This window comes from Puntigrus tetrazona, chromosome 16, assembly GCF_018831695.1.
Source record: "Puntigrus tetrazona isolate hp1 chromosome 16, ASM1883169v1, whole genome shotgun sequence".
In the NCBI taxonomy this organism is placed as follows: domain Eukaryota; kingdom Metazoa; phylum Chordata; class Actinopteri; order Cypriniformes; family Cyprinidae; genus Puntigrus; species Puntigrus tetrazona.
In genome coordinates this window covers 10,422,280-10,448,837 of record NC_056714.1, presented here as the reverse complement: position 1 = coordinate 10,448,837, position 26,558 = coordinate 10,422,280, and the positions used below count along the sequence as shown (strand labels likewise).

Below are 26,558 nucleotides of genomic sequence, written 5' to 3'. Positions count from 1 at the left end.
AATTGCAGTTGACAATGCATACATGTGCATGTCTGCAGCAAGACAGTAGCACTGGGTGCTACTGATATTTCCAGGAATTATGACAGATTAAAAAAGGAGTTGATGATCAGCAGGCAGAAGAAGAAGAAGAGGGGTCATACTCAGGTCATGGAGAAAAACACTGCTGGACACAGCGAGAAAACTGCTTAAGATGTTGCGATATTGTGAAAGAGTTCATGGAAAACTAATGAAGAAGGTTAAAAAGGTTATTGGAAGGAATTGATGATTCCTTTTGGGTCATGATTTGGAAATAGATGACTTGGCAAGTGAGATCGATAGCTTGGTAATACAAGCGTTCAGTGGCTCTAGCAAGTAATGATGTGATTTCAGTTTATGCTTTTATTTTGGTATGCACTTTTCTTTACCAAGCTTCTATCTGATAACGTTCTTTTAATTTTTGCTATTGAGAAATAAATGAAGGGTAGGTTTAGTAATTACACCTCTGCTAGAAGCTGTTAAAATTATTATTTTAACATGAAGAAAGAGGAAGGAGAAGGTACCCTGCCCTAGCCGTGATTGATGCGCCTTTTTGATAACTTTGTTTACTCTAATGCTAGTTTAAGAATAAAATGTGAAGAAAGATTTTCTTAATTTGGACGTGTAAGCTTTTTAATACCAATAAAGGAATATCTACTGCAAAGGTATTAAGAAATAAATGATGCAACCCTGCTTTTGGCTTATAAAAAGAAGTCCTTGTGTGAGTTTGAGGCCACACCTCGAGGTGAAGACTTATTTGTTGTTATTTTTAATTTACTGCTTGTGAGTTATTGTTTAATAAAGTGAAGCCATCTCAACGTTGATGCAACAAAAACGTTTTAAATAAGACTCTGAGTAATTTATTGCTAATAATTTTCTATTATTATTGGATTTTGCTCTGGCATGACACCTTCGCATCCCTATGGTCCTACTCAATCATAAGATCTCAGTCAATGCGATGAATGAACAAGCCCTTCCTTGTGTCACTCATCAACCAGTCCCATCACGGTCATTACATCTTGGAATTAAACAGAGAAGAGCATATTCATCAGTCACATAGATGCCAAAGAGGAGGCCATCAGACCTATGAGGCATTGTAAGCCTTTCCGACCAATAAGCCAGGGTTATGGTATAGCCACGCAACTATAGACCACTCTTTCAAATTTGTCTGCAGGACGTGACCTGCTGAAAACAATTCTTGATCTCTTAGAGGTACTTGAAGTAAAGGGTGAATGCCTGTTGTTTTTGAGGCTCCGTCCTCTTCCTCTCTGCAGGATCAGGACGGCTTTGTGGGTTCAGGGTCCAGTGCTACTTAAGATCAGGCACCTTGGTGCTTGAGGACTGAAATCCGTTTAGCCATCTGTGGGTGCTGCTGACGCCCAGACTCCGCTTTCTGCTGGGGCTGAGGCTGTGCTGATTTCATGGGCTGAGTGGCAAGGGCTTTATGGCAGGGGCTTTCTGGCAAGTTGCTGAACCAGGGCTTGGACTTGGGGAGGAAGTGATGCAGCACTTGCAACGTCTTCTAAGCCTGAAAGAATTGCTCTGCAAAGCCATCCACAGCAGGGCCAAAGAGGCCTTTCCACTCTTTCTTAATCTTAGGGGACAAAAGGAGATGGGAGAGCAGAACGGACAAAAGGACCATCTTCTTTAAAGAAACAGGCAGCACTTATGTTCTTAAAGTAAGAACACAAACATTCAGTGAGCACAGTTTTTGCATGGGCGATTCACTCAATGCAACATTTGCAACAACACACACAGGAAATTTACTTAGACGAAAATGTACTCTTATAAGGTGCTGGAGGGCCACAGGGGGAAGTTAGTCTTCCACTGTCGGGAGCTCTTTAAAAAGTCTTTGCCTTTGGCTTCATTCTGTAGAGTCAGTGAAGAGACTATCCTTATCGCCAAAGGACAAGACTCTGATGAAATTCAACTGTAGGCTGACTTAAATAATGATCAGCTCCATCCCTTGTGGCAGGTAAAAGTGCCAGGAGTTTTCCTCTTGATTATCAAAAATGTAGATAACCTCAACTGGACAGGAGTTGTTTCATTTAATAAAAAAATATGTATATAATGAAATGCTGCTTTATTTTTATGTGCTACATTCTGCTGTATATAATCATCATGTTAGGTAAGTTTGAAAACCAGATAAAAAAAAGATAAAGGGAAATTATTTGCTGAATTATTTGAGGAATTACGCATACACTCCTGAACAAAATCTTAAGACCGGGGAAAAAATTCAGGCTGGTAGATTGTAACCAGGTTGTAAGTACTGCTTCAAAATGGCAAAAGAAGAAACAATTTATTAAAAAACAATTTATTAAAAAAATGTCATTTAAACTCAAACAGGCTGTTCATCAGCTGATCAAAAGTTTAAGACAATAGCCTTAAGAAGTTAAAATCTGCACAAAAATATGGCGTTCATGTCATTGTTCTTCAGGACAATGTTAGTAACATTGTCATGATTTCCTGATGGCAAAGACAAAAATGAGTGTTGTTGAGCCCTTCTTAGCCTTCACTGCCAGGTTTAAACTCAGTAAGACAGTTATTTTATGTGTTTCAAAAGATCCGGAGGGTTATGAGACATAAGACGTCAAGTGGTAGACCCCCCCAAAAATCACCTGCTCTCCACCTGAGGATCTGATAGGTTGTCTGTGGAGACAAATTCTGGACCTTATTGATGCTGACTGCAGCCCGATAACCATATGATGGCATCTGTGAGAAAAGGGTTTCAGAAAAAGTCTCCTTACTGTGACACAAACTTGCCCACTTGTTATTTGAAAGAGAGCACCAAACATAGCACATTGAAAAGTGGAAGAAAGTTTTAATCTCTGATGAGAAAAGTTTAGCCTGGAAAGTCCTGATGGATTCAGAACATTACTGGCATGACAAAGAGAGTCCTCTGAAGAGGTTTTCTACACGGCACAGTAGTGGAGGCTTTGTCATGATCTGGTGTGCTGTTTCCTTCAATAGGATAATGGACCTTCAAGTTGTGCAGGGGCATCAAACAGTGGTGGAGTATGTGGAAGTGTTGCAGGGGCATCCCTCTCGACTGAGGACTTTGTCTAAGCAGTAATGACTGGGTCTTTAACAGGACAACACTGTTATTCACAAGAACCCCCTGATGAACTTTCATTAGAGTATAAGTACACTGTCTGATTACTATCTTTATTGTGATGATCTCCCAACAGAAAATCTACCGACTATAGGTAACTTTTCAAGAATATGTCAACTTATTCTAATCCTAACCCTATCAACCCTCTACTAATATTCTACTAATATTCTTAGTGACATGTAGGTGCAAAGTTACTTATTGTGAACAAAATATTCATAAGGGACCAACTTCAATTTTTGTCCCATCCCTCTCTGGATCTTTTAGGAATTGTGAAATTAATATTTAACCCCAGCAGTGATAGCGTGTTCTGAGAACATTTGCTTGTACGCCTCAACAGTCCTGCCACACTCAAAGACAGAAAGACTTTTTGTCTTTGCCATCAGGAATCAGAACAATGATGTGAAAGACATATTTTTGTGCAGATTTTTACTTTTTAAGGTTATGGTCTTAAACTTTTGAACAGCTGATGAATAGCCTGTTTTAGTTTAAATGCAGTTTTCCATGAATTGCCTATTTTTTATTTTTATTTTTTTGTTTCTTGGTCCCGTTTCTTCTTTCTACAACCTGGTTACAATACAACAATACACCAGCATGAAATATGAATACTTGTAATGTAACTTGTTTTTTAGGACAGACAAAGCTTTCTTGACAAGTTTTGAACAGTACGCCTGGTTGTATCACATGTCATGGTTGTTGTGAACCATCTCGACCATGGAATTATCAAAATGCTTATTTTAATTTAGGAACTTAGCATCAACACATACATTACATTAAACCAATTAAGAACTGACAGAAACAAGAAGGAAACTGAATGCTTTTAAATACAGGGACACAATCAAGAAGAACTAAAACAGGTAGGTGGACAAACACAGAAGGGGGCTAATTAACCAATAATCACAACTAGAACAGGAACAACCAAATAAGGGCAAGGAAGACACATATGGGGGAACAAAGTCCAGGGGCGTGACGTGTAACAGTGCATGTACAAAAGCTATTAAAGACCATTAATTTTCCAGCCTGCCTTTTAAGACACATGAGAGATGTTTGGATTTTTAACATTCTTACCGAATAGTTTTCACAATAAAGCAGATGATAACAGCCAAGCCTATACATCCACAAAGAGATCCGATCACAATAGCTGCAATTTCACCTTAAAAAGAAACAAGATGTTACATTTCAAATTGAGCAAAAATGAAGCATAAAGATCTCTTCATAGAGAACTTATTTAAAAAATTACGATAACGACAACAGTTTAATAATCAGTGCTGTCAATTGATTAAAAATATTTGCCAATTAATTGCACATTATTTCTTAATGTAGAAACAACAAAAACAGCATATTGTAAATATTTCTTTAACATTGACTATTGCCATATGAAATTTAATATGAAATGGTATAGGCTACAGTGCGCCACCATATTTGTGCATGCAAGAGTATACTCTAGGAGCACAGTACCTAGAGATATGGCCTGACATCTGATCGCAGTTGTGCATTGGGTTACCTACCCTAGCTGTGTCCTGCATTAACTGTTAAGTATTTTAAATGCTGTTAAACTGAAAAAATGTTTTGACAGCACTAATAGTAATATAGAAATATGAATAAAGTGGTTAATATAATAATTAGTATAAAATAAAATGTTTCTCACCTGTAGTATAAATTTTAACTGAGACTGTAAAGAGGAACGGTGAAATAAAGAGAAGTTAAAGAGCATGAGTACTATGAATATGAATATGACAAAATTCTATATTAATTTACTCATTCTCAAAACTGCAGTCCGTAATTTTTGCCATTACGTTTGATAACCTGTCATTGCTGGGGTTGTGTCATTCGGCTCCAGGGCGGATGAATCTAATGTTTGAGGTGTCAGTCACTGCACAGGTGTGAATCCTGTACCTACTAATCATAGCATATAACCTATGTCTAATATATTACTAAATAAGATTTTTCCTTGTATATTGTCTTCTGACAAGTAACAAGTTTGACCAATTGAGGAAAAAGCATTACAATAAATATATCTAAATATCAAAGCTGTTATAGTTTATTCCCAAATTATAAATGTTAGCAACATCAGCATTGTGTGATTATGAATATAGTGTGCATTAGCACGTAGATTAGCATGTGATCTAATCTCTTATTTGTCCAGTTAGGACAGCCTACTTTATTAACATATGGACACCGAGATACAGAAATGTACAAATGCATAAATGTAGAAATAATTAAGTAAAAGTAGAAAAACATAAATACATGTAGAAATAATTATAACACAAACTATTATAACACAATTGGTACAAAAATAGTACAATTAAAAATTGTATTCATTCATTTATACATATCTGCATTTATATATTTTAGCATTTGATGTATTATGTACTTCTTTATTTCCTCATTTATTTTTGTATTTCTACATTTATTTGTGAATTTATTTATGTATTTATTAATTTATTAATTTATTTATATTTAAGTCATTTTTTGTCCTCCATTGCAATCTGGATTGCAATCTGCCATCAAATGTATTTTTCAACATTTAATTATTCCAGCTGCTGTAGTATAGGCAATCGTTAAACATCACAATCCTCACATGCATTAGCCTAGTAGCCAGGACAACTTCTTCGTTTACAGACGTCACATAATGATACAGTGCCATACTTGAATTTCCAGAAAAACCTACCCGTACCAATCACACATTATTGTGAATCTGGATATGTACTTGCTCAATTATTCATTTTAGATCATTTTAAACCAAAAAAAAATTACGGACTGCAGTTAAGTTAATCCAAAATGATGATCATAATTCAACACTACAGTTTTGTAAAGAATCTTTAAACAGCTTTTCTCTGTGTAAAACAGTTTAGAAACACTTTATTTTGAAGGTCCATTATGAACATTCTGTTGACAACAAGTGACTTTACACCTGTATGTCAACTAACTTTCATTAGAGCATAAGTAGACTGTCTGATTATTATGTAATAAATCTTTATTGTGATGTTCTACAAACAGACATTTTATTGACTATAGATAACTTTTCAAGAACATGTCAAGTTATTCTAACCCTAACCCTACCAGTCTACTAATACTCTACTAACATACTTTATAAGGGACCATCAAAATAAAGTGAAACCAACAGTAAATAGCATGTCATTTGGGTCAACTATGTCAACCTGGAAGAGAGAACTTAAGTTCATCAAGTACTGTTACAATCATGTGAGTCTTATAGCGGCTCTCTCCACTCAGGAACACACTCACACAGGCTCACATGATTACAATAAACTCTGTGTTCACAAGAGATTTTGCAAACCTAATCAGCCATAATATAAACATAGAGCACAGCTACATAATCCCCCACCCCCAGCTCTGTTTTCTCCCCCCTTCCCTTTTTCATTCTTTCTCTCTCTCTCCTACCCGGAATGAAAGAGGACAGGACAGTTCTGTGATTGAGTTGCTGGGTGGAACGGTAGTTATCCTGGAGAGCCATGGGCTCTGCCTCTTCTTGTTTACTGGAGTACAACACTGTTTGTAATTTTAACAGCTGAGAAGAGAAGAGAAGAGAAGAGAAGAGAAGAGAAGAAGAGAGAGAAGAGAAGAGAAGAGAAGAGAAGAGAAGAGAAGAGAAGAGAAGAGTTTAACACAAATTACTAATCACAATTTTTCTTCAGTACATTAATACTACTTCAGTGATTTCTCAACCTTTTAGTAAAATACGAACCCAAGACATTCTTTCAACAACATATATAAAAATACATACTTCCAAAACCATCTTTTTTAAAAAATGAAGAACGAGCTGTAAATCATAGTGAGCAAATTAAATTTTTTATCTATTTGCAATTAAACCCTTTAACATTTTCGTCAGGTCTACTCCACTCCATTTCACCATACCTATAATGTAATTCATGAGGCAAAAAATGTATTTTTTGACATCCTTTACACCTCCTATAAAAATACATCCTAAAATACTTTCACAAAAACATCTAAACCATTCATTTAAAACTTTAAAAAGCTCTTCCAGTCATTTCTAATTTAAAATCAGTCAATGAAGTCTCTATTTAAAAAAAAACTCACACCTTCCTCCCACTGCTGGATTAAGGTGAGCCTGTTTGTAGCTATTGCACAATAAACCAGTCCCCACTGAAAATCTCTGAATCTCTTCCCAAAGAACAAGCCGCTTGTTCAGTGCCTCTTTATGAATAGTCCTAATGCATAAGTTATATAAAACCTTTTTAGACATTTCTTCAATTGTCCATGTCCACACTGGTGTCACAAGACGAAGATATCAGAAATTTCTGTGGTAAAATGTCAGATTGTTCATTCAAATCTTTTCTAAAGTATTTCTTCCAAAAAACGAAAAAGCCAGGCGTGAAGATTGCAGTCTTGTAGAACATTATCTCCTCCACAGACTCCCATTCATCTGGATTGACCTAGTCCTTTAACTTTGTACAGTTTCTTCTCACCATGCTGTCCTGTACACTCTTTGAAGACATTGGTTTTCCATGGACTCTTTTAATTTTGAAAGTTTTAGCCCATGATTTTTAGAATGATTTATAAAAGGTTTTATAGTCAGAAAGATTGAATTCTGCTCTTAATGTCTGCCAATCCTTGCCCTCCTTCACAAGGAGGCAAATTGAGTTGTGCAGCACAAATCCAGTCTTTACCATCACAGAAGAAATCAACTAGTCTCTTTTGTATAGAGATCACCAATTCTTCTGGTGGTTCAACCACCATTAACCTATGCCACTGTCACGTTCTGGTTTAGGGTAAGTTCACAGGGTAAGTTCAAACGGGTGCATAGAAATAGACATACAGCCGCTAACTCCAAAAATAGGATAAAAAGTCCACACAAAAGGAAAAGTAATTCAAGGTAACAGTTCTTTCCTTCAGGAAACGACAGATCCAGGAGATCCGATCCAGGTTCGGATGACGACGGTGCTGGCATGACAGCCACAAAGTGGATGCAACCAAATTGTTAATGACCAAAACTCTTCCCTTGTAAGACATTTGTGGTAATAGCCATCACCATTTAGACAATCGCGCCTCCACCTTCTTCAGCAGTCCCTCCCAATTATTTCCCTGAAACCTAGAAGAACCCAAAAACGCTTTAAAAAATCTTCCCTCCCCCACTTTAAAGCCTTTTTATCCATTTTTTCATTGACTGCATATCCTTCACTCTTACTCCAATTAACTTTTGTAGTGGATGACTTTTCATACACCTCTATACTTTTTGTGAGATTATTGACATCATCTTGTCCTTTTATAAAAACTATTATGTCATCAGCATAAGCAGATAACACTACTTTTTCACAGTCAATAACACTAGGTATTAAAAACCCTTTGAGATTTCTTATTATTATTCTTAATAGTGGTTCAATAGCAATGCTATATAATTGTCCAAAGAATGGGCACCCTTGCCTAATTCCTCTTTTTACAGGGACTAATGCACCTTCATTAATGCACCTGCTCCTCCCACCTTCAGTAATATAGAAACATCATGATATTACAGTTTTACCCACAAGACAAATCTTTCACCAAAACCAAAAGAAATCAAAACATTAAAAAGATATCCATGGTCAAGCCTATCAAAGGCTTTTTCCTGATCTATTGCTAAAACACTCTTTAAAACTCAAAACAATTGCACCTCTTAAAAGAAAACGTTTATCCATAATGCATTGCTCAGGTACACAACAGCTCAGGTCTGATCACTATGAATGATTGTTTGCAAATGACATTTTAACCTGTTTGCTAAACATTTCGCAATAATTTTTAATCCGTACATAAAAGTGAAACAGTTTTCCAATTCTTCAAAAAGTCCCCTTTATTAGGTAACAGGGATAATACTGCTCTTCGACAACTACTTGGAAGAAAACCATTTTCAATGCACTCTTTTGTTACTTCATAGAAGTCCTGTCCCAAAATGTTCCAGAAATGCTGATAAAAATCTGTAGTTAATCCATCGATCACAGGCTAATGTCCCAATGAAAGTTGTTTATGTCATGAACCGCACTTCTGTGGCTCTCTCCGGTGGCCACCTGAGGGACCCTTCCCCGAATACTAATAGTTCCCATCATGCTCCATACCTAGGACTGATTACCTGCCCAGATGTAACCCATGTCCCCCCTTTAATAAGCAGTACTCAGTCTCTATCTCTTTGCAATGTCGTATCCTTGTCCCCGACTGGTAATTCTGTGTTATTTTATTCCCTTTGTCTTTTTGTGTTGATCTTGGACTGTTTATTATTTATCTGATTGTTTGCTGCCTGCCATTTGGCCCTCTGCCTGTGTACCCCAACCTTGACAGTATCTGCCTGCCTCGACTCTCACTTGACTCTGATTACGATTCTGTCTTTGTCTCTATCATCCCTGTTTTTGTTGTCGATCTCCTGCCTGTCTGATCATTCTATTAAAGAGCTAGCAAATGGATCCGGGTCACAATCCAGGTTTTCTCTCTGTTTAGTTTGCAACATCTGCAGCACTATCTTCACATTGTTCAGCATTAAAAAGTCAGCTGCAGGCTTTCTCATTTCATTTGGATTTGCTGTAATAGTTCCGTTTGAATGTCTCATGCATATGATTGTTGCACCATATTTCTCTCCAGTTTAAAAAAGCACTGGGAACATCCATGTCCTTAACAGAACACAAACGTGACCTTATTAAAGCACTTTTAACTTGTTCTTGTAACATGTTTTAAATCTAACTTATTATTTAATACATTACTTTTGTAATCTAACTTTTTCTTTAGAAACATGATCTTTTCCATTTCTTCTACCTTACATTGCAATTTTTGCACTAAAAACCACTAGGAATAATGGCAGCATCCATTACTTGTTTTAATCCATGTATATTGTTTCATCCTTTTATTAATATTCCAAACGTCAATTGGATTACATTTTTAAATAACTTTAGATAGTGCTTTGCCTGACTGAAAGTGAGGTTCTTCATCAACCTTAAAATTTTCTTTGCATTTCCAGTCTCCAGTCATAACTATGCAAACATTATTATTATTATTATTATTATTATTATTATTATATTGTGAAATGTGACTTTTTACATTCAAAAGTAAGTCAGTTCATTCTGAACCAACTGTTTCACAGTTTGACTAACAGTTTGCCATGTGCTTGTGTTTTCCCTCCCCATTGTCATCTGATTAACCACTTCAGCTGCCTTCTTACCTGTGCTTCATTAGCTCCATAATTGCCCCTCTACTTAAGTTCCCCTCGTTTGCAGTCTTGGGTCTGACCATTGTGGTGTGAGGATGCTGCATTTGTATCCAGTCTTGCAATGTCCTGTCTTGCCTTGTCTACGTAGGCTCCAAGCATAGTATTTTTTAGTTTTACTACTTTGCTCGCTCTGCCTCTTGTTTCCTCCAGACCTCTGTTCCACTGTTCCTGTCCTGGTTCCTCCAGTGCTGTGTTTTGCAGTTCCTCCTCACCTGCCCCTTTTGGATCTTGGACTGGTGCAGAGACTGTTAGAGAAGATTTCCTTATGCCAAACGCTCCCTGCCTAGCAGAGTGACTGGAGGCTTGTTTATTGACTGTTACTTGATTCTGTTATTTTCTGTCTGGAATTACATCTTCCATTCCTCTGCCCCAGTCAAGTTTTTGTTTAAAGACAATAAATAAATTTAAGTTCTAAACCTGCAACTGAATCCTTGATTGTTCCTGACAGAATGGTCAGACCAAGAATGGATTCAGCAGCAGAAAACCAAGTCAGGACTGCTGTGACCCAACAAGGCATTCTCCTTGGCCAGAATTCTACCCAAATAACTGCTACCTCAAGAGACGTTGACCTTCTGACAGTCTAAATTGCTGAGCTCAGTGTCAGGTGCAGGAGCTCCAGCAAGAGGCCCAGGCCAGCCGCACTGCTGCCTCTCTGGCCTATTTTCAACCTCAGGCTGTGCCAGAACCCCACGCCAACAGTCCTTCCCCCTATGACTGGGATCCTAATTCATGTTGGGTCTTCCTGTCTTGTGATCTTGACTCCCTAGTGGAACTGGCACTGCATGTGGAGGGGCGTCTTTAGCATAGAGGGCGTTTGTACTCCCTGTCTGATCCTGAAAGAGGCCATGAACAAGTATATTAAGGAGTCCTTAAATGCCAGCCTCATCCGACCCTCTTCACCTGCTAGTGCTGGGTTCTTCGTTAAGAAGGACGGCTTCCTGTGCCCTTGCATCGATTATCGAGGTCTAAATGACATCACTGTTAGAAACCGGTATCCTCTACCTCTGATGTCATCTGCCTTTGAGTTGTTACAGGGAGCCAAGGTTATTAAACTAGACCTCAGCAACACCTATCATTTGGTCCGTATCCGTGAGGGGGATGAGTGGAAGATAGACACAGTGACTTTTTCAACTTCTACATGAACAAAATTCTTCCAGTTACTACTAATTAAATTTTTTTTAAATATCTACAGTTATTGTTTTGAAATATAGAACAGCAACACCAGCACTTACACTTGAACCATGACTAACTACATATTTCCCCTCCCACCAAATAGCTGATTGTATGGGAGTTCCCCAAGATGCGTTTTTATAATCTAAAACCTAGATCTATATTTTCTCAATAGACCTATCAGAATGAGTTTCCTGTAACATAAATGTGTATTCCTAATTCTCATAAATTCTGAGCTCTTTTATTTTGATCTCTAGCTCCATTTATATTAAACAAGCCTATTCTCATAAGCCCCATATTATTAAAAGTAAAAGAGACAGCACAGAGTGAAACACCCAGTACATTCAAGTCATTTTCCTACTTGTTTGAAAAGAAACATTTACACTTTTTCACTTATTTTGTAAGCAGTTACCTTAATCTAAATCTCTTTTTTTAATTCAGCTCATTTGATCCAAGAGTGCGCTGCGCATTGACTACTGATTTTACAAATTTATTTATTACTTATTTCTATTACTCTTCAACAATCTCATCCAAAAAATATTTCCTCTCTTGAAGAGAATAAACGTTTCCATCATCCATTTGAGACCCTGTATCAGAAAAACCTAATTTCTACTTTACTTTCATGCACTAACAGGTCTTCTACAGTACTTGTTTTCTGATTGAGCATCACAACTCTGCTAATGCTTGCAATCTCAGAATCTCAATCTCATCCACAACCTCGCGTACAACTGCAGACTGACTTTTACTAAGAGTCTTTGTACCTGTGAGTGAGAGATTTTAACTCTTTCATTGAAGATAGTCCAGAGGACACTCTGGTGACAAGGAGGAGTGGTGAGTGAGCCGTTGTAGAGGAAATATTGGCTGAGGTTGTCAGGCAGCAGCAACTCTATATCAAATGCAGGTATAGTCACCTTCTGGCCTAGAATAAATTATTAAATAAATATTTTCAAAATAGTCCCAAAAGGGAATACAATAATCATACACATGTACATATACACGGACATGAACACAAACACATGCCTGCATATCTGATGTGGCCCAGATAGTTAAGAATTCTCCCATATCCTTGATTAATCTCCTCGCCTGCCTGGTAAAGCAAACAACTGAATTAAATACAGATAGAAATGTATAAAAAATAATGTTATTTAACTATTTATAATGTTAAATTACGTATAATATAAAAATAAATTGGTAAAAGCAAAGAACTCACCTCAATTAGGATTGCCAACACAGCCAAGCCATTCTCCTGTGTCATTGCTTCTGACATATTAGCATAAATCTCTGTATTGTAATGGACAATATGTAGCTGACAAAAAAAGAGAGTGTCTTTGAGTTATAGACATCTTACAGAAGACAATTTTCACATAATTATTTTTAAATAGCTGATTATATGGGAATTCCTCCAGATGTGTTTTTATTATCTAAAACCTAGATCTATGTTCTTTAGGTAGCCATTTTATCCAGTCCATGCTCTTTTAAGTTATCAGTGAATAGAAGTACATGATGGTCACAATGAGTGGTTCATAACCTATGTTTCATGCTGGTTCTCTTTTGCCAAATTTGATCATTCCCCCTACTGTTTAATTACTTTAGGGCCCTTCCCAATTCAGAGGCACAAAACAACTTTATATCTCTCATATACCGTGCCACAACTGGAGAAACTGTAGGCACTCTGCAGACCTTCTCATTTAGGCTCAAGTGGCTAACTAACCATTGTCATCTACAGAGAGCCTGATGTCTCTCAGTCCATCTTGCAGCATTAAGACTAGGTTCTTCAAACCATAAAATATGAGTTTTGGCGTTCAAGAAGCTACTGTTTTGGCTAAATATCTGTATCCTTATAAAAAAGATTCTGGATTTTACAGTTGGCATTCACAGGTACCAATAAAGGATCAGGTCTATGCCCATCTTGGATTATGTTGATTGTTGATATGTCACAGATTAGACTAAGAGACGAATCTGATGGATCTTTACTTCATTCAGATTTTACAGAGACAAATTAAGTTTCTATGGTTTGCAAAAGTTACCAAGACCATTCATGTGCTGACCTTCATCTAGCACCTAGGGTGTGGTATGTGATTGTCAAGACTGTTCTCAATCAATTGTAAAATATAATCTTGGGCATGGATCCTCAGAAGTGTGTTCTATTGGGTTAATATTTAACTCACACTCAATGCTGGTATAGCTGTCTCCACTTTTTCACCTGGGATGAAGGAAACCAGTTCCCTAGGTTAGTCTCATATAGCCAGACCTTCCGACTGATGGTTGAAGGTCTGGAACGTCCATGAGATCGTTTAACCAACATGTCAAACAAACAGTCATGTTTGTTTCATTCATCGTCCCATTTTGAGGCATAACAGACAGGTGTGTAGAACTCTCAGACATATTTGAAATATTCTATGCTGCAAATGTTAAATATTTCATATACTTTTGAATACCCAGCATTTAGTATATTAGATCCTGATATGTGCTCATCGTAACAACTGTAAACACGATGGCTTTCTTCTTTCGTGAGGGGGTTTGGCATCACAGCATTGTTGTTTCCAGGCAGAATGTTAAAGACCATGGCACACAAATTTCCCGGAAATCTGATGACAACTTTAAAACTCCATATGCATCAGACGTTCAACCAATGATGTCTGACACTAAAGCTAATAGGAGGTTAAATGCTCTCAAATAAAAGCTAATGAGTTGCATTTGCAAATTAGACCACATCTACTGTTGATTCAGTGCTAGAGTTCCCTCAGGAGGCAGTTACCCAGTTAACTTTCTTAGTGACAGCAATGTGAGCTGCTGAGCACATTCTAGTTGAAAATGTTTCTTTGGGGATGTATTCACTTGTCTTTGTTATGTATAGCGCAAAACTGTTTAGATCTTTCTGCCCTTTCTGTTCCTTCCAGGGACCTATCCTGTCTTGAAAGAGCTTGCTAAGCCTCCATTCATTGGAATCAGACCCTGTGATGCTCCTGACTTTATCTCTAGTCTAATCAATCAATCAATCAATCAATCAATCAGCTTTATTTATATAGTGCTTTTAACAATACAGGTTGTATAAAAGCCATGAATAGTAAAGTAGCACTTCTCATGGTATGTTTATACAATAATGATTGTACTGTATAAAAATGTGATTTCATTTGATTTTTCAAAAAGTTTCAAAATTTACAGATACTAATATTATCAAAAATATCCCTATTCACACAATCTGCAAAAAATGACAAAAACATTGTTAACAACACAAGCGCACACCTCTGCTGCAGTGCTCTGTCCATTAATGGTATGTTCACTTCCTGTAGTCACTCCCACTTCACTACCCCAGTGCAGGTGCAGCTGTACAGCACTATAATGCCATGGCAACCCAGCCACACTCATCCAATGTGGCAATGTCATCTGCACTGTGTGAGAAGAGGGAGGTTTAAGAGCGTTAAGCAGAGGGCCATATTTAGAAAACAGTATTTTGCCGTCACAGTTTTATGCTCAGTGACATAGAATTCATTCACACTCAAATGTATAAATGTCATTGCACTTAATTTAAATGTTGTCATTAATCATTACCCCCGTGTCGTTCCAAACCAGTAAAAGCTTTGTTCGTCTTTAAAACAAAATTTAAGATAATTTGGATGAAAATCTGGAGGCTTGTGACTGTTCCATTGACTGTGAAGTATAACACAGTCAAGGCCCAGATCAGTTTAAAGACATCATCAGAATCTACCATCAGTGACTCAACCATAATGCTGGTAAGTGATTAATAACAAAATTTTCATTTTGGGGAGGAGTAACCATTTAATTATCCAAATTAAACTTTATCTAAAGTTTATTTGGTTACACTTTATTTTGATAGTCTGCTTTAGTCATTCTACTAACCATAAGAAACTTTGCAACTACACATCTACTAACTCTCAGATGTGACTGTTAGGGTAGGTTTAAGGTTAGTAGAATGCATTGACATATACTAGCAAAGTTTCTACAAACCGGATTCCAAAAAAGTTGGGACACTATACAAATCGTGAATGAAAACTGAATGCAATGATGTGTAGGTGCCAACTTCTAATATTTCATTCAGAATAGAACATAAATCACGAAACAAAAGTTTAAACTGAGAAAATGTACCATTTTAAGGGAAAAATATATTGATTCAGAATTTCATGGTGTCAACAAATCCCAAAAAAGTTGGGACAAGTAGCAATAAGAGGCTGGAAAAAGAAAATTTAAGCATAACGAGGAGCTGGAAGACCAATTAACACTAATTAGGTCAATTGGCAACATGATTGGGTATAAAAAGAGCTTCTCAGAGTGGCAGTGTCTCTCAGAAGCCAAGATGGGTAGAGGATCACCAATTCCCACAATGTTGCGCAGAAAGATAGTGGAGCAATATCAGAAAGGTGTTACCCAGCGAAAAATTGCAAAGACTTTGCATCTATCATCATCAACTGTGCATAACATCATCCAAAGATTCAGAGAATCTGGAACAATCTCTGTGAGAAAGGGTCAAGGCCGTAAAACCATACTGGATGCCCGTGATCTCCGGGCCCTTAAACGACACTGCACCACAAACAGGAATGCTACTGTAAAGGAAATCACAGAATGGGCTCAGGAATACTTCCAGAAACCATTGTCAGTGAACACAATCCACCGTGCCATCCGCCGTTGCCAGCTGAAACTCTACAGTGCAAAGAAGAAGCCATTTCTAAGCAAGATCCACAAGCTCAGGCGTTTACACTGGGTCAGGGATCATTTAAAATGGAGTGTGGCGAAATGGAAGACTGTTCTGTGGTCAGACGAGTCACGATTCGAAGTTCTTTTTGGAAATCTGGGACGCCATGTCATCCGGACCAAAGAGGACAAGGACAAACCAAGTTGTTATCAACGCTCGGTTCAGAAGCCTGCATCTCTGATGGTATGGGGTTGCATGAGTGCGTGTGGCATGGGCAGCTTGCATGTCTGGAAAGGCACCATTTACATTTACATTGTCATTTAGCAGACGCCTTTATCCAAAGCGACGTACAAATGAGGTAGGCATATAGAAGCAAATTAATATCAGCACCATCAATGCAGAAAAATATATTCAGGTTCTAGAACAACATATGCTCCCATCCAGACGTCATCTTTTTCAGGGAAGACCCTGCATTTTTCAACAAGATAATGCCAGACCACATTCTGCATCAATCACAGCATCATGGCTGCGTAGGAGAAGGATACGGGTACTGAAATGGCCAGTCTGCAGTCCAGATCTTTCACCTATAGAGAACATTTGGCGCATCATAAAGAGGAAGGTGCGACAAAGAAGGCCCAAGACGATTGAACAGTTAGAGGCCTGTATTAGACAAGAATGGGAGAGCATTCCTATTTCTAAACTTGAGAAACTGGTCTCCTCTGTCCCCAGACGTCTGTTGAGTGTTGTAAAAAGAAGGGGAGATGCCACACAGTGGTGAAAATGTCCTTGTCCCAACTTTTTTGGGATTTGTTGACACCATGAAATTCTGAATCAATATATTTCTCCCTTAAAATGGTACATTTTCTCAGTTTAAACTTTTGTTCCGTGAGTTATGTTCTATTCTGAATAAAATATTAGAAGTTGGCACCTACACATCATTGCATTCAGTTTTTATTCACGATTTGTATAGTGTCCCAACTTTTTTGGAATCCGGTTTGTAATAGTGAGTATGTTGTATGTTGTGCACCCCGTCAAAGTAAAGTGTTAGAAGATATTAAGCAGACAGACAGTCTACTAATACTCTAATGACTGCTAGTTGACGTATTGTTTGTAGAATGTCTAAAGTGGACTATCGAAATAAGGTGTTACCATTTATTTTGTAAATCATAATAGCGTCATACCTTTTAGTTGCAAAATAGCTTGAATTTGCTAAATTGAAACTATAAGCCATAAAAATATTATAAACATAAAAATATGATATGAAGCTGCTTGAATCCCTGTTTATTGTAAAAAGCACTGGATGGCAGAGGTCCATAGTTCTGTCTATTCTGTCCAGCCTGAGACCATTTTGAAAGGGGAACAAAGGACAAATTTACCGGTATGGCCATTATTGTAGAGAGTGAACTGCCTCTTTCCATAATGGTTGTATCCCAGGGGCAGCACAGGGATTAGCGTTGGATCATACCGTGCTTGCGAAGTGTCCACGTTTATGGGTGACTGACTAGAACCACCACAGTCAGGGAAAAACACAGCCCATTCTGGCTGTCCCACAGTACCTAATACAAAAACAAAAGGGTTATACAGCAAGGTAAATGTTATTGTGGAAGTCAATCAATGAAAAATCTATGAGCAGCATATACATTTGTTTTGTCGGACTCTTTATATCATGTTATGGAAGCGCATATTGAAGTATTAGCTAAGTGTTAAGTCATGCAAAGTTAATGAGGAGACAAGTGGTTACGAAAGTATAGACTACACACACATTTCAGCAATGAAACAGTCTGTAGTGAATCTAAATGTTAAAATATAAAGGATGATCAACATAAAAACATCAAAAAAGAATAAAAAATATTAATATAGAAATATTTTTATTTTACAATAAAACTAAATGTCTGCATATCAGTCTCGTGTTTCAGCTTGGTGCCAAGACAGTTCTGTATACACATGGATTAGAGGCCCACTTAATCTCCATGTTCACCAAGAATATTTCTTCAAACCCCTGTTCAACTCCAAAAAGTGGGGAGGGGTTGGCAGAGTTGCTCTCAGTGATCTGTAGTTGCCAAGGAGATCTCTATGACAACTGACATACTCCAGGCCACTGCAAGTTTACCTCTCGCATGCTTCCCCAAACATGGACAGAGAACAAAGCATCACTCAAACAAGTAATTTTGTTCAGAATTCAGGGTTGTCACAACAATGCCACAGTTCATTAACAATGTTAAAAAATTTTGTTAAGTTTTTTTCTTGGCATGTTGCAGATTCACCTGCATTATTTGCAGGGCCTGTTGTGTATTTAGCAAATCACTAAACTATACAGGGGCAGGACTGTACTGAATAATAATGAAGAAGTTAATATTGCTTGTCTCCGTATTAATTTCTTTACTACCTTTCTTTTCTTGACAGACTACTATAATATTGATATGGAATAATGTTTGGATAAACATTTAACATTTAATTCATGGTGCGTCTACCATTACTTATATACAGATATTCTGTATCATAACAACCAGTGTCTCAACAAAAAAAAAAAAAACTTTGCACCCTCAAGTGCTCACAGCTGAGCATTTTAAGCAGAGCTCCTGGCATATTCAGCTAGCAAACACTTTAGTGGACAAAACGTGTTCTTTGTGACTGAACTCTAAACCTGTTGTAAAGCTTCTTGAAGCAGCATTTTCAGAATTTTTTTATGAGTGCATTAGCGCAGTTATTGCTGCTTACTCTTATGTTCGAAATTTGCTAAATAAAGGCTTGAGTTTGGTTATTAAATAAATAAAATTGGGGAATAAAATTGATTGTTTTGTAATTATGTTGTGTTTTTGGTGTATTTTATGGTTCTGTTGTCAGTCACAGCATCTCAAAGAAAACATATTTTGTGTCCAAGGAAAAACAAAGTAATAACAATTAAACAATAGTTAAGATGTTATTTATTTTTAGGGTTATTTAAGGGATTATTTAAGTGTAGTCTTATTTAACATTGTGTAGTTTTTCCTTTTCATTTTTTTAATGAGTTGGCAGCAGAAATCACATAATTAAATGTTATCATTTCATATAGGCTATTTTCTTATTTCAAACAATGCAATTAATGACATGAATAGATGTATCAGGTGTGGAAAATAATATGTTAATTTCATATGTAGAATATCATCAAAAAAGTTGATTTATTTCACTAATTCCATTCAAAAAGTGTAAAAAAAAAAAAAAAAACTGAAAATCCCAAATTCAGTATTTCAGAAAAATTTTATATTACTTAAGACCAATACAAAGAAAGGATTTTTAGAAATCTTGGCCAACTGAAAAGTATGAACATGAAAAGTGTGAACTCAATACTCAATACTGATTACAGTCGATCAATCTGTGGCACTGCTCAGGTTTTATGAGAGCCCAGGTTACTCTGGTAGTGGCCTTCGGCTCTTCTGCATTGTTGGGTTTGGCATATCACATCTTCCTCTTCAAAATACCCCATAGATTTTCTATGGGGTTAAGGTCAGGCAAGTTTGCTGACCAGTTAAGAACAGGGATACCATGGTCCTTAAACTAGGTACTGGTAGCTTTAGCACTGTGTGCAGGTGTCAAGTCCTGTTGGAAAATTAAATCTGCATTTCCATAAAATTGGTCAGCAACAGGAGGCATGAAGTGCTCTAAAACTTCCTGGTATACGGCTGCGTTGACCTTGGACCTTAGAAAACACAGTGGACCAACACCAGGGAGCATGGCACCCCAAACCATCACTGACTGTGGAGACTTTACACTGGACCTTAAGCAACGTGGATTCTGTGCATGTCCTCTCTTCTTCCAGACTCTGGGACCCTGATTTCCAAAGGAAATGCAAAATTTACTTTCATCAGAGAACATAACTTTGGACCACTCAGCAGCAGTCCAGTCCTTTTTGTCTTTAGCCTAGGCGAGACGCTTCTGACACTGTCTGTTGTTCAAGAGTGGCTTGACACAAGGAAAGCGATAGCTGAAACCCATGTCTTGCATTTGTCTGCGCGTAGTTGTTCTTGCAGCACTGACTCCAGCTGCAGTCCACTCTTCACCTATCTATTAATGTGCTTGGACACAAAACTCTGTGAACAGCCAATCTCTTTTGCAATGACCTTTTGTGTTTTGCCCTCCTTGTGCAAGGTGTCAGTGGTCATCTTTTGGACAGCTGTCAAGTCAGCAGTCATCCCCATGATTGTGTAGCTTACAGAAGTACACTAAGAGACCATTTAAAGGCCTTTGCATGTGTTTTGAGTTAATTAGCGTATCAGAGTGTTGTACCAGGTGTCTTCATTATTGAACCTTTTCACAATATTCTAATTTTCTGAGATACTGAATTTGGGGTTTTCATTAGTTGTCAGTAATAATCATCAAAATTAAAAGAAACAAACATTTGAAATATATCAGTCTGTGTGTAATGAATAAATATAATATGCAAATTTCCCTTTTTGAATGGAATTTGTGTGAGTATGTGGTCTAAGGTGCAATTGGTACATTGATTAAGAATGTGATGAAATTTGGGGGGCAAGATTCAACATGGGGGGTTTGTAGCAGGGGTGTGTTTCTTAAAACCATCATTAGATAAATATGGTCATTCTCTTTATTTCTGTTGAACTCTATTGGTAGGGACAGAACTCGATAACCAGTTATATATGCGGCACTGAGGGGCTTCCAAATAAAATTCATAACAGGTCATAAATTCATAACAGACATATGTTCATATATAGAATTACACAAAAATGTTCATGATGTATTTGTGATATGTCTATGCATGTACCAATTCCCCTTTCTTATCTTTCCACTTCTTCCCTTTCTGCACTGTCTGTGCATGGTAGAGGTGGGTTTCTAATGAGCTCTGATTAATCTTATTTCTTTTTTTTAAAGCACTTTTATACTTAATTACGTTAACTTTTGCATATTAAAATCATATCTATAACATTACATGTGTATTTGACTATTTCTGTATTGATCATACTAATTGCATTGCACTTTGCATCTAACAGAAAAGACAAAAAGGGCGAAAACACTATAAAGACTGTTTTATGTTTTATCGGGTATGCTGTTTCGTCACTTGTTAAATAAATTTTGTATGAAAGTTTTATTCCATTTTCTCTCGTTCTTTTTGCATTGTCTCTACACGGGAAAGAAAAGACAAGGAGGCTTTTCACACTGCGCTTAGCCCCGGGTAAAGACCTGTACTTGTGGTGTAAACCCCACGTTGCGGTGCTAAATTTGTTCTGTGTGAAATGGAGCGGCGCTGGACGCTTGACAAGAGACAACCAATCAGAAATTGAGCAGCAAGTCTCGTGCCACGTCAGTAACAGAAAACGCGCGTCGTTTAAACAGTCCGATAACTAGTCGATTAGAGAAAAGTAAGAAATAACAACACCCTTAAAAATAATTCAAATAAATATATACATACTTGGCTACTAGTTTTCTTTCTTTCGTACTTTTGTCTTTGTGTTTATGCCTTTTTGTGCATGCCATATCACGGTGTTCTGTCAATTTATCCTACCCTGTCAGATTTTACTACCTCCCGTTAAAGTAAGTAGTATAACTTGACAACAACTTGATTTACAGTAATGCAAATATAGTACTTAAGTGTTATATTCGCGGTTTTGACCATAAGCTTATAGCTACTGTAAAGCCGCCATAAATTATTTTCCTACATATTAAATATGCGTTTTATTTACGTCCACACTCACCCCAACCCTGAACCTATCCGTGCAGTAATGCAGATGCATTAAATACTGTTGTTCAGCGTGTGAAAAAAGATGCAATTTTGCCATGCGTGTACGCAGTAAGCCCTGGTAAGAAAATTTGACGGGTAGGATAAAATGTCAGGACTCCGGCGTGCCATGATAAATGGATTTGTAGCACTTATCGCTTTTAGTAACTCTGCTACCAAATTATGTACATATATCATCAGCTGTTCCTCCATCTTGGCTGAGCTAAAGACCTACGCGGCAATATATATTTTTTGTTAACTAACCGGCAATACATCCGAAAAGCCATGCAAATAAATTGCATGCTGTTTGTCCAATCAGCGACAGAGCGACAGCAAATGTGCAAATAAAAACGTTAATCAGGGGTTTATCAATGTACTGTGTGAAACTTCTATTAATGAAGGTTAAGTTCCCAATATAGTTCGAACGCAATCAAAGAACGAAAGTGCGTTTTGCGTTCGTTTTGGAAGTTCAAAACGGCCAACGGTTGACTCCCAAACACAGTTGAGCTACCATTGGTCCGAGCCGGTTACGCAATCGGTGGGTGTATTATGAAACTCCATCTTTTTTCAAGCACGATATTTTTTTTTTTTTTTTACCTCGGTTCGTAACTCATTCAGCAGAGGTTTAGGCAGGGGTGGACATCTCTAAGTTTACAAATAGCTGAGCTACTGTACCACAGATATCCGCGGATACATAAATTAATCGCTTGTGTCAACGACCCGGAGTTAGGCAAAAAGCGATGTAAAAGAAACATGAACTACAAGTTTTCCAAAGCCATGAAAAGAATGAAAGGAAAGGTAGCAAGCAAATAAATATCACAATATACTGGTGCTGTCGTCGTTTTTCTTTCAAAGTGAATTTAAAATTGATTAAAAATGTTTAATCAAATTGGCTACATGCGAGCGCGGGGGTGTCAGAATGTTCGGAAACAGTACACTGTCACTCAGCCTTTTTGCCCTCAAATGAAGAACGAAAAATAACTTCGTTTAAAGTATTTCAGGACCTTTAGTATGAGCGGTGTGAAAATGTAATAACAGATAACCCAGGATTTTGTTAACCAAGGTATAGGATAACCCAGGTTTAACAATTTCCAGTGTGAACAGCCCTAAGGAGGGCAAAAACTGTAAAGACTGTTATATTTTATCGGTTGGACCATCAGCTGATGTTTGTCTGGTTACTCTGAGGAAAAAACCTATTCAGATTAAAACCATTTGCATAGGAAATAACAGGCTGTTCATAAGAATTCAATATGTCTGTTCATAAGTAGGTTAAAAAATGTTTTAGGTGTTGCCAATACGTCAGTAGCTACTCTATGTTACAATGTAACATAGGGTAATAAAAAATATTTTTACGTACAAATCCTCATGAGATGACGTCATATTATATAACAGTTTAGCACATGCGTTCAAATGCAGCTGAACAAGCTTTTCCAGAGACTTTATTATGCCAAGAATGTCAGAAGAGCATAATGGGTTCTCCCAAACGAAATTATTTTCAGGAAAATAATACATTTTGCATTTTAACTTTATTACATTCAGTAAATAAATAAGCCTTGGTAGAGAAGATATTTATTGTGGCATTTATGTAGGTGTAGTCTGAATAAATGCTAAAGCAGTATTGACTAAACCATCACAATTAATACACTGAAGCATGCAAGTATGTGTTTGGGTGTAAACTGCAGTTCTCATCTGCCAAGCAGAGTAATCTTCAAATTCTTGTTTTATTTTTTTATCAACTGGAAACGCTCATTTTAAGTTTTGTATTATGTACTACTATGCAACCTATTGCAATTGCTCATACATGCACTCTCTTTTCTTTATCACTCTGAGATGAACTGGAAATTTAAACAGAAAGTGAAACTGAGGGGCAAAAAGGTAAGTTTGATAAAAATCAAGGGGCAAATGTTCCTTTTCAGAAATCAAAAAAAGCTATGAACCAAAGCAAGTTAAAAGTATATACTATTATGCATGTTATCTAATCACAATATTATACCAGGTCTGTGACAAAATCACAATGAAAAAAAAAGTCTCTTACCTGCATATGTCCATTCTTTAGCTTAAAAAAGGAAGAAGGCACAAAAGTTAAAACAGATTCCCCGTGTATTTCAGGGAACAATTAAATTATAACCTAGTTATTAAGACTTACAAAAAAAGACAATTGGTAACTAGCACATTAGGACAGTTTAATTATTTAACAATTAAAATTACTGAAGCATCAAATAGAAAATAAGTATCAGTGATCACCAAAAAGCTGTTACAACAGGTCACTGCATTAATATTACATAAATAATCAAAGTCTTACCGGTTCCTGAGCACTCCACACACTTGTAAAATACAAAACAAGCCACTGTTATCCAGACAAGGTCCATTCTTTTACTCTCCCCTCCACAGATTACAGACACTCATACAATGAGACAGATATAGACACACCAGTACACTGGGAAATGGTGGGGAAATCTTAACAGGTCTATAACAAGATCTAAGTTAACAACTTAAAAAAAAAGTATCCAAAAATGTTCACAAAGAAAGAATAATGTTTGTTCCTTTTCTGGATATGAGCGATTTTGTCCAGTAAGCTGAATTGTGGAAGAGAGAGGCCATCACATGCCACAGAAGAAAGTGAGAGAAACAGAAAGAACTGAAAAGAGAAAAGAACAAGTGAACGAGAAAATCACTTGCTGCTGAACACTGAAAAATGTGTATGACACAACTAGCTGAGGGGGGAGGACTGAGAGGGAGAAAGGCCGACTGAAGGGGTACTGAGGTGATAATAAAGAGAATGAATAGAGACTGTGAGAGGGAAACCAGAGAGGACAGAAAGCACAGCATTTATGTAGCTCTATCGCAAACAACAATTGCTGTTTGACAAATTTAGCAAGCATAACTATTTCTCTGTGCTGTTAAATATTCATAGTAATTAATAATAAAAAAAAAAGTATGTATGCTATTATATAAAAATAAAACAAAACTATGATATGGTAAAGAAAGATGAACAATTTGTCATGTAGACACTGATCAAGGGGCACAGCTTTTCAGGCCTTCTGAACATCATTGATTGGGTCATCAAGTGTCCCCAGCCACCTCAAAGGCACCTCTTGCCAGGCCTTTGGAATCCTTCCCCAGTTACGGTGCACCTAACACAGATTTAAACAACTGAATTAACAGGGACATGCCATTTGGATAAAGTTCACAAACAGAATTATACGTTCAGAGGTTCAATGACCTCATTGAACGCTTTATGGCACTTCATTATTTAAACGCTGGAGGGCAGCAAACTCCATCCTATAATTTCTATATCCTCTTTGTATTTTATTGTTAATGTTAAATATCAGCTTTTGAAATATCTAAATTCCCTTGTGCTATCTTTGTGTTTACTGTTATTGTGATCTAAATTAATGCACATGTACGCATAAGTGATTTTTAATTTAATTATAGGAGTTAGTTTATTGGCCAGTAATTAATGATTAATCATGCTACATTTATGATTTAATGGCTCGGATATGTAAAAAACAAAATCAACAATGAAAAATCTTTCGGTACTTCAATCCGTTTCTCTTAATACGTAGTGATCCGTTTCAACGTGAAACAGTTGCAAAGTCTTACGCAACGCTTGTTATTCATGAAGCTTTCGCTATTGGTTCATCATTAGAGAGTAGGGCGTGTTAGAATGGTTGTCATAATTTTCATTGGCCTATTCCGTATTAGAGGCGCGGCTATGGATTTCATTCACAAATATCCCAGGCTGCAGTTGACGTTCATGTGCACGTTCCTCTTAAAGAGATACAGGGCAGGCCCGTCCTTCTGGAATAAAAACACACACACATCTGTTTATTAATTAGTATATGTGTGTGTTTTGAGCTTTTTGTCTAAAGACCATTTTCTACCTCTTGGAAATAGACAATAAAGCTATTTTGAATTACGCAGTGGAAAGGCTGTAAAAGTAAAAAAGACCTTCTGTTTTTTAAACAAAAAGCAAATTGGAGAAATGTCTGTAATATTCTAACTGAAGTTTTTAAATGTAAAAAAAGTAATAATAATAAAATATGCATTTAAAATTATAATTATTTATTATTATTAATTTTAAGATTAATACTTCATACATCATGTGACAGCATGACAGCTGTGCTTATGTACTTTCTGTGCGCTAATTAATACTAGTCAGTGGACGTTTTTGAGTTTGAGAGAGCAATAACTACTCATACTGAATGTATACTTTATGCCCTAACATTTCGTGACATGGCTGCTAACAACCATATGTGTGCGGAAAAGTCATTCACTTGTATATTTTCTTCATGCATTAAAATGCTTATTAAAAACAGCATCTAGACTTCTACAAATGTAGTGCAATGCTTGACAAAATGTCTGTTGCACGGTAGATTCACTCTTACCAAGTGATAGTGAGATTAGTGTAATAACAAAGCTATGATTTTATGATTGCCTTGCTCAATGATCTTATTCCTTTCCCACGTACATTACGCACACACTGCATCTTTTCGACCTGCGCGTGTTTACACATCTGCTCCACTGAGCTCATGCCAACACAAATACCACACGCATGGGCGGAGCTACTAATCATTGAATGGCCAGTCGCAGAAGAGCGGAACAATTACTGGCTAGACCGTGAGCCAATAAGACTGTTACTATCTGACTGCAGCGGCCAACGAGAGGCTGTGCGTGGATGGCACTAAATTGGGCA

General features: G+C 37.1%; 1 protein-coding gene across 1 annotated transcript in view; it reads right to left on the bottom strand.

The window, feature by feature from the left end:
* Window positions 1–24,438, bottom strand: part of ca14 (carbonic anhydrase XIV) — a 34,020-nt gene extending 9,582 nt beyond the window's left edge. The window contains exons 1-10 of the mRNA XM_043261972.1: window positions 24,165–24,438; window positions 23,898–23,918; window positions 17,529–17,708; window positions 14,748–14,893; window positions 12,712–12,807; window positions 12,522–12,588; window positions 12,263–12,420; window positions 6,527–6,653; window positions 4,773–4,796; window positions 4,193–4,277 (exon numbers count right to left, since the gene is read on the bottom strand). Coding sequence (XP_043117907.1) covers window positions 4,193–4,277; window positions 4,773–4,796; window positions 6,527–6,653; window positions 12,263–12,420; window positions 12,522–12,588; window positions 12,712–12,807; window positions 14,748–14,893; window positions 17,529–17,708; window positions 23,898–23,918; window positions 24,165–24,231 — 971 coding nt within the window. The 5' untranslated portion in view covers window positions 24,232–24,438. The remainder of the gene's footprint in view (window positions 1–4,192; window positions 4,278–4,772; window positions 4,797–6,526; window positions 6,654–12,262; window positions 12,421–12,521; window positions 12,589–12,711; window positions 12,808–14,747; window positions 14,894–17,528; window positions 17,709–23,897; window positions 23,919–24,164) is intronic.
* Window positions 24,439–26,558: the final 2,120 nt, after the last annotated feature.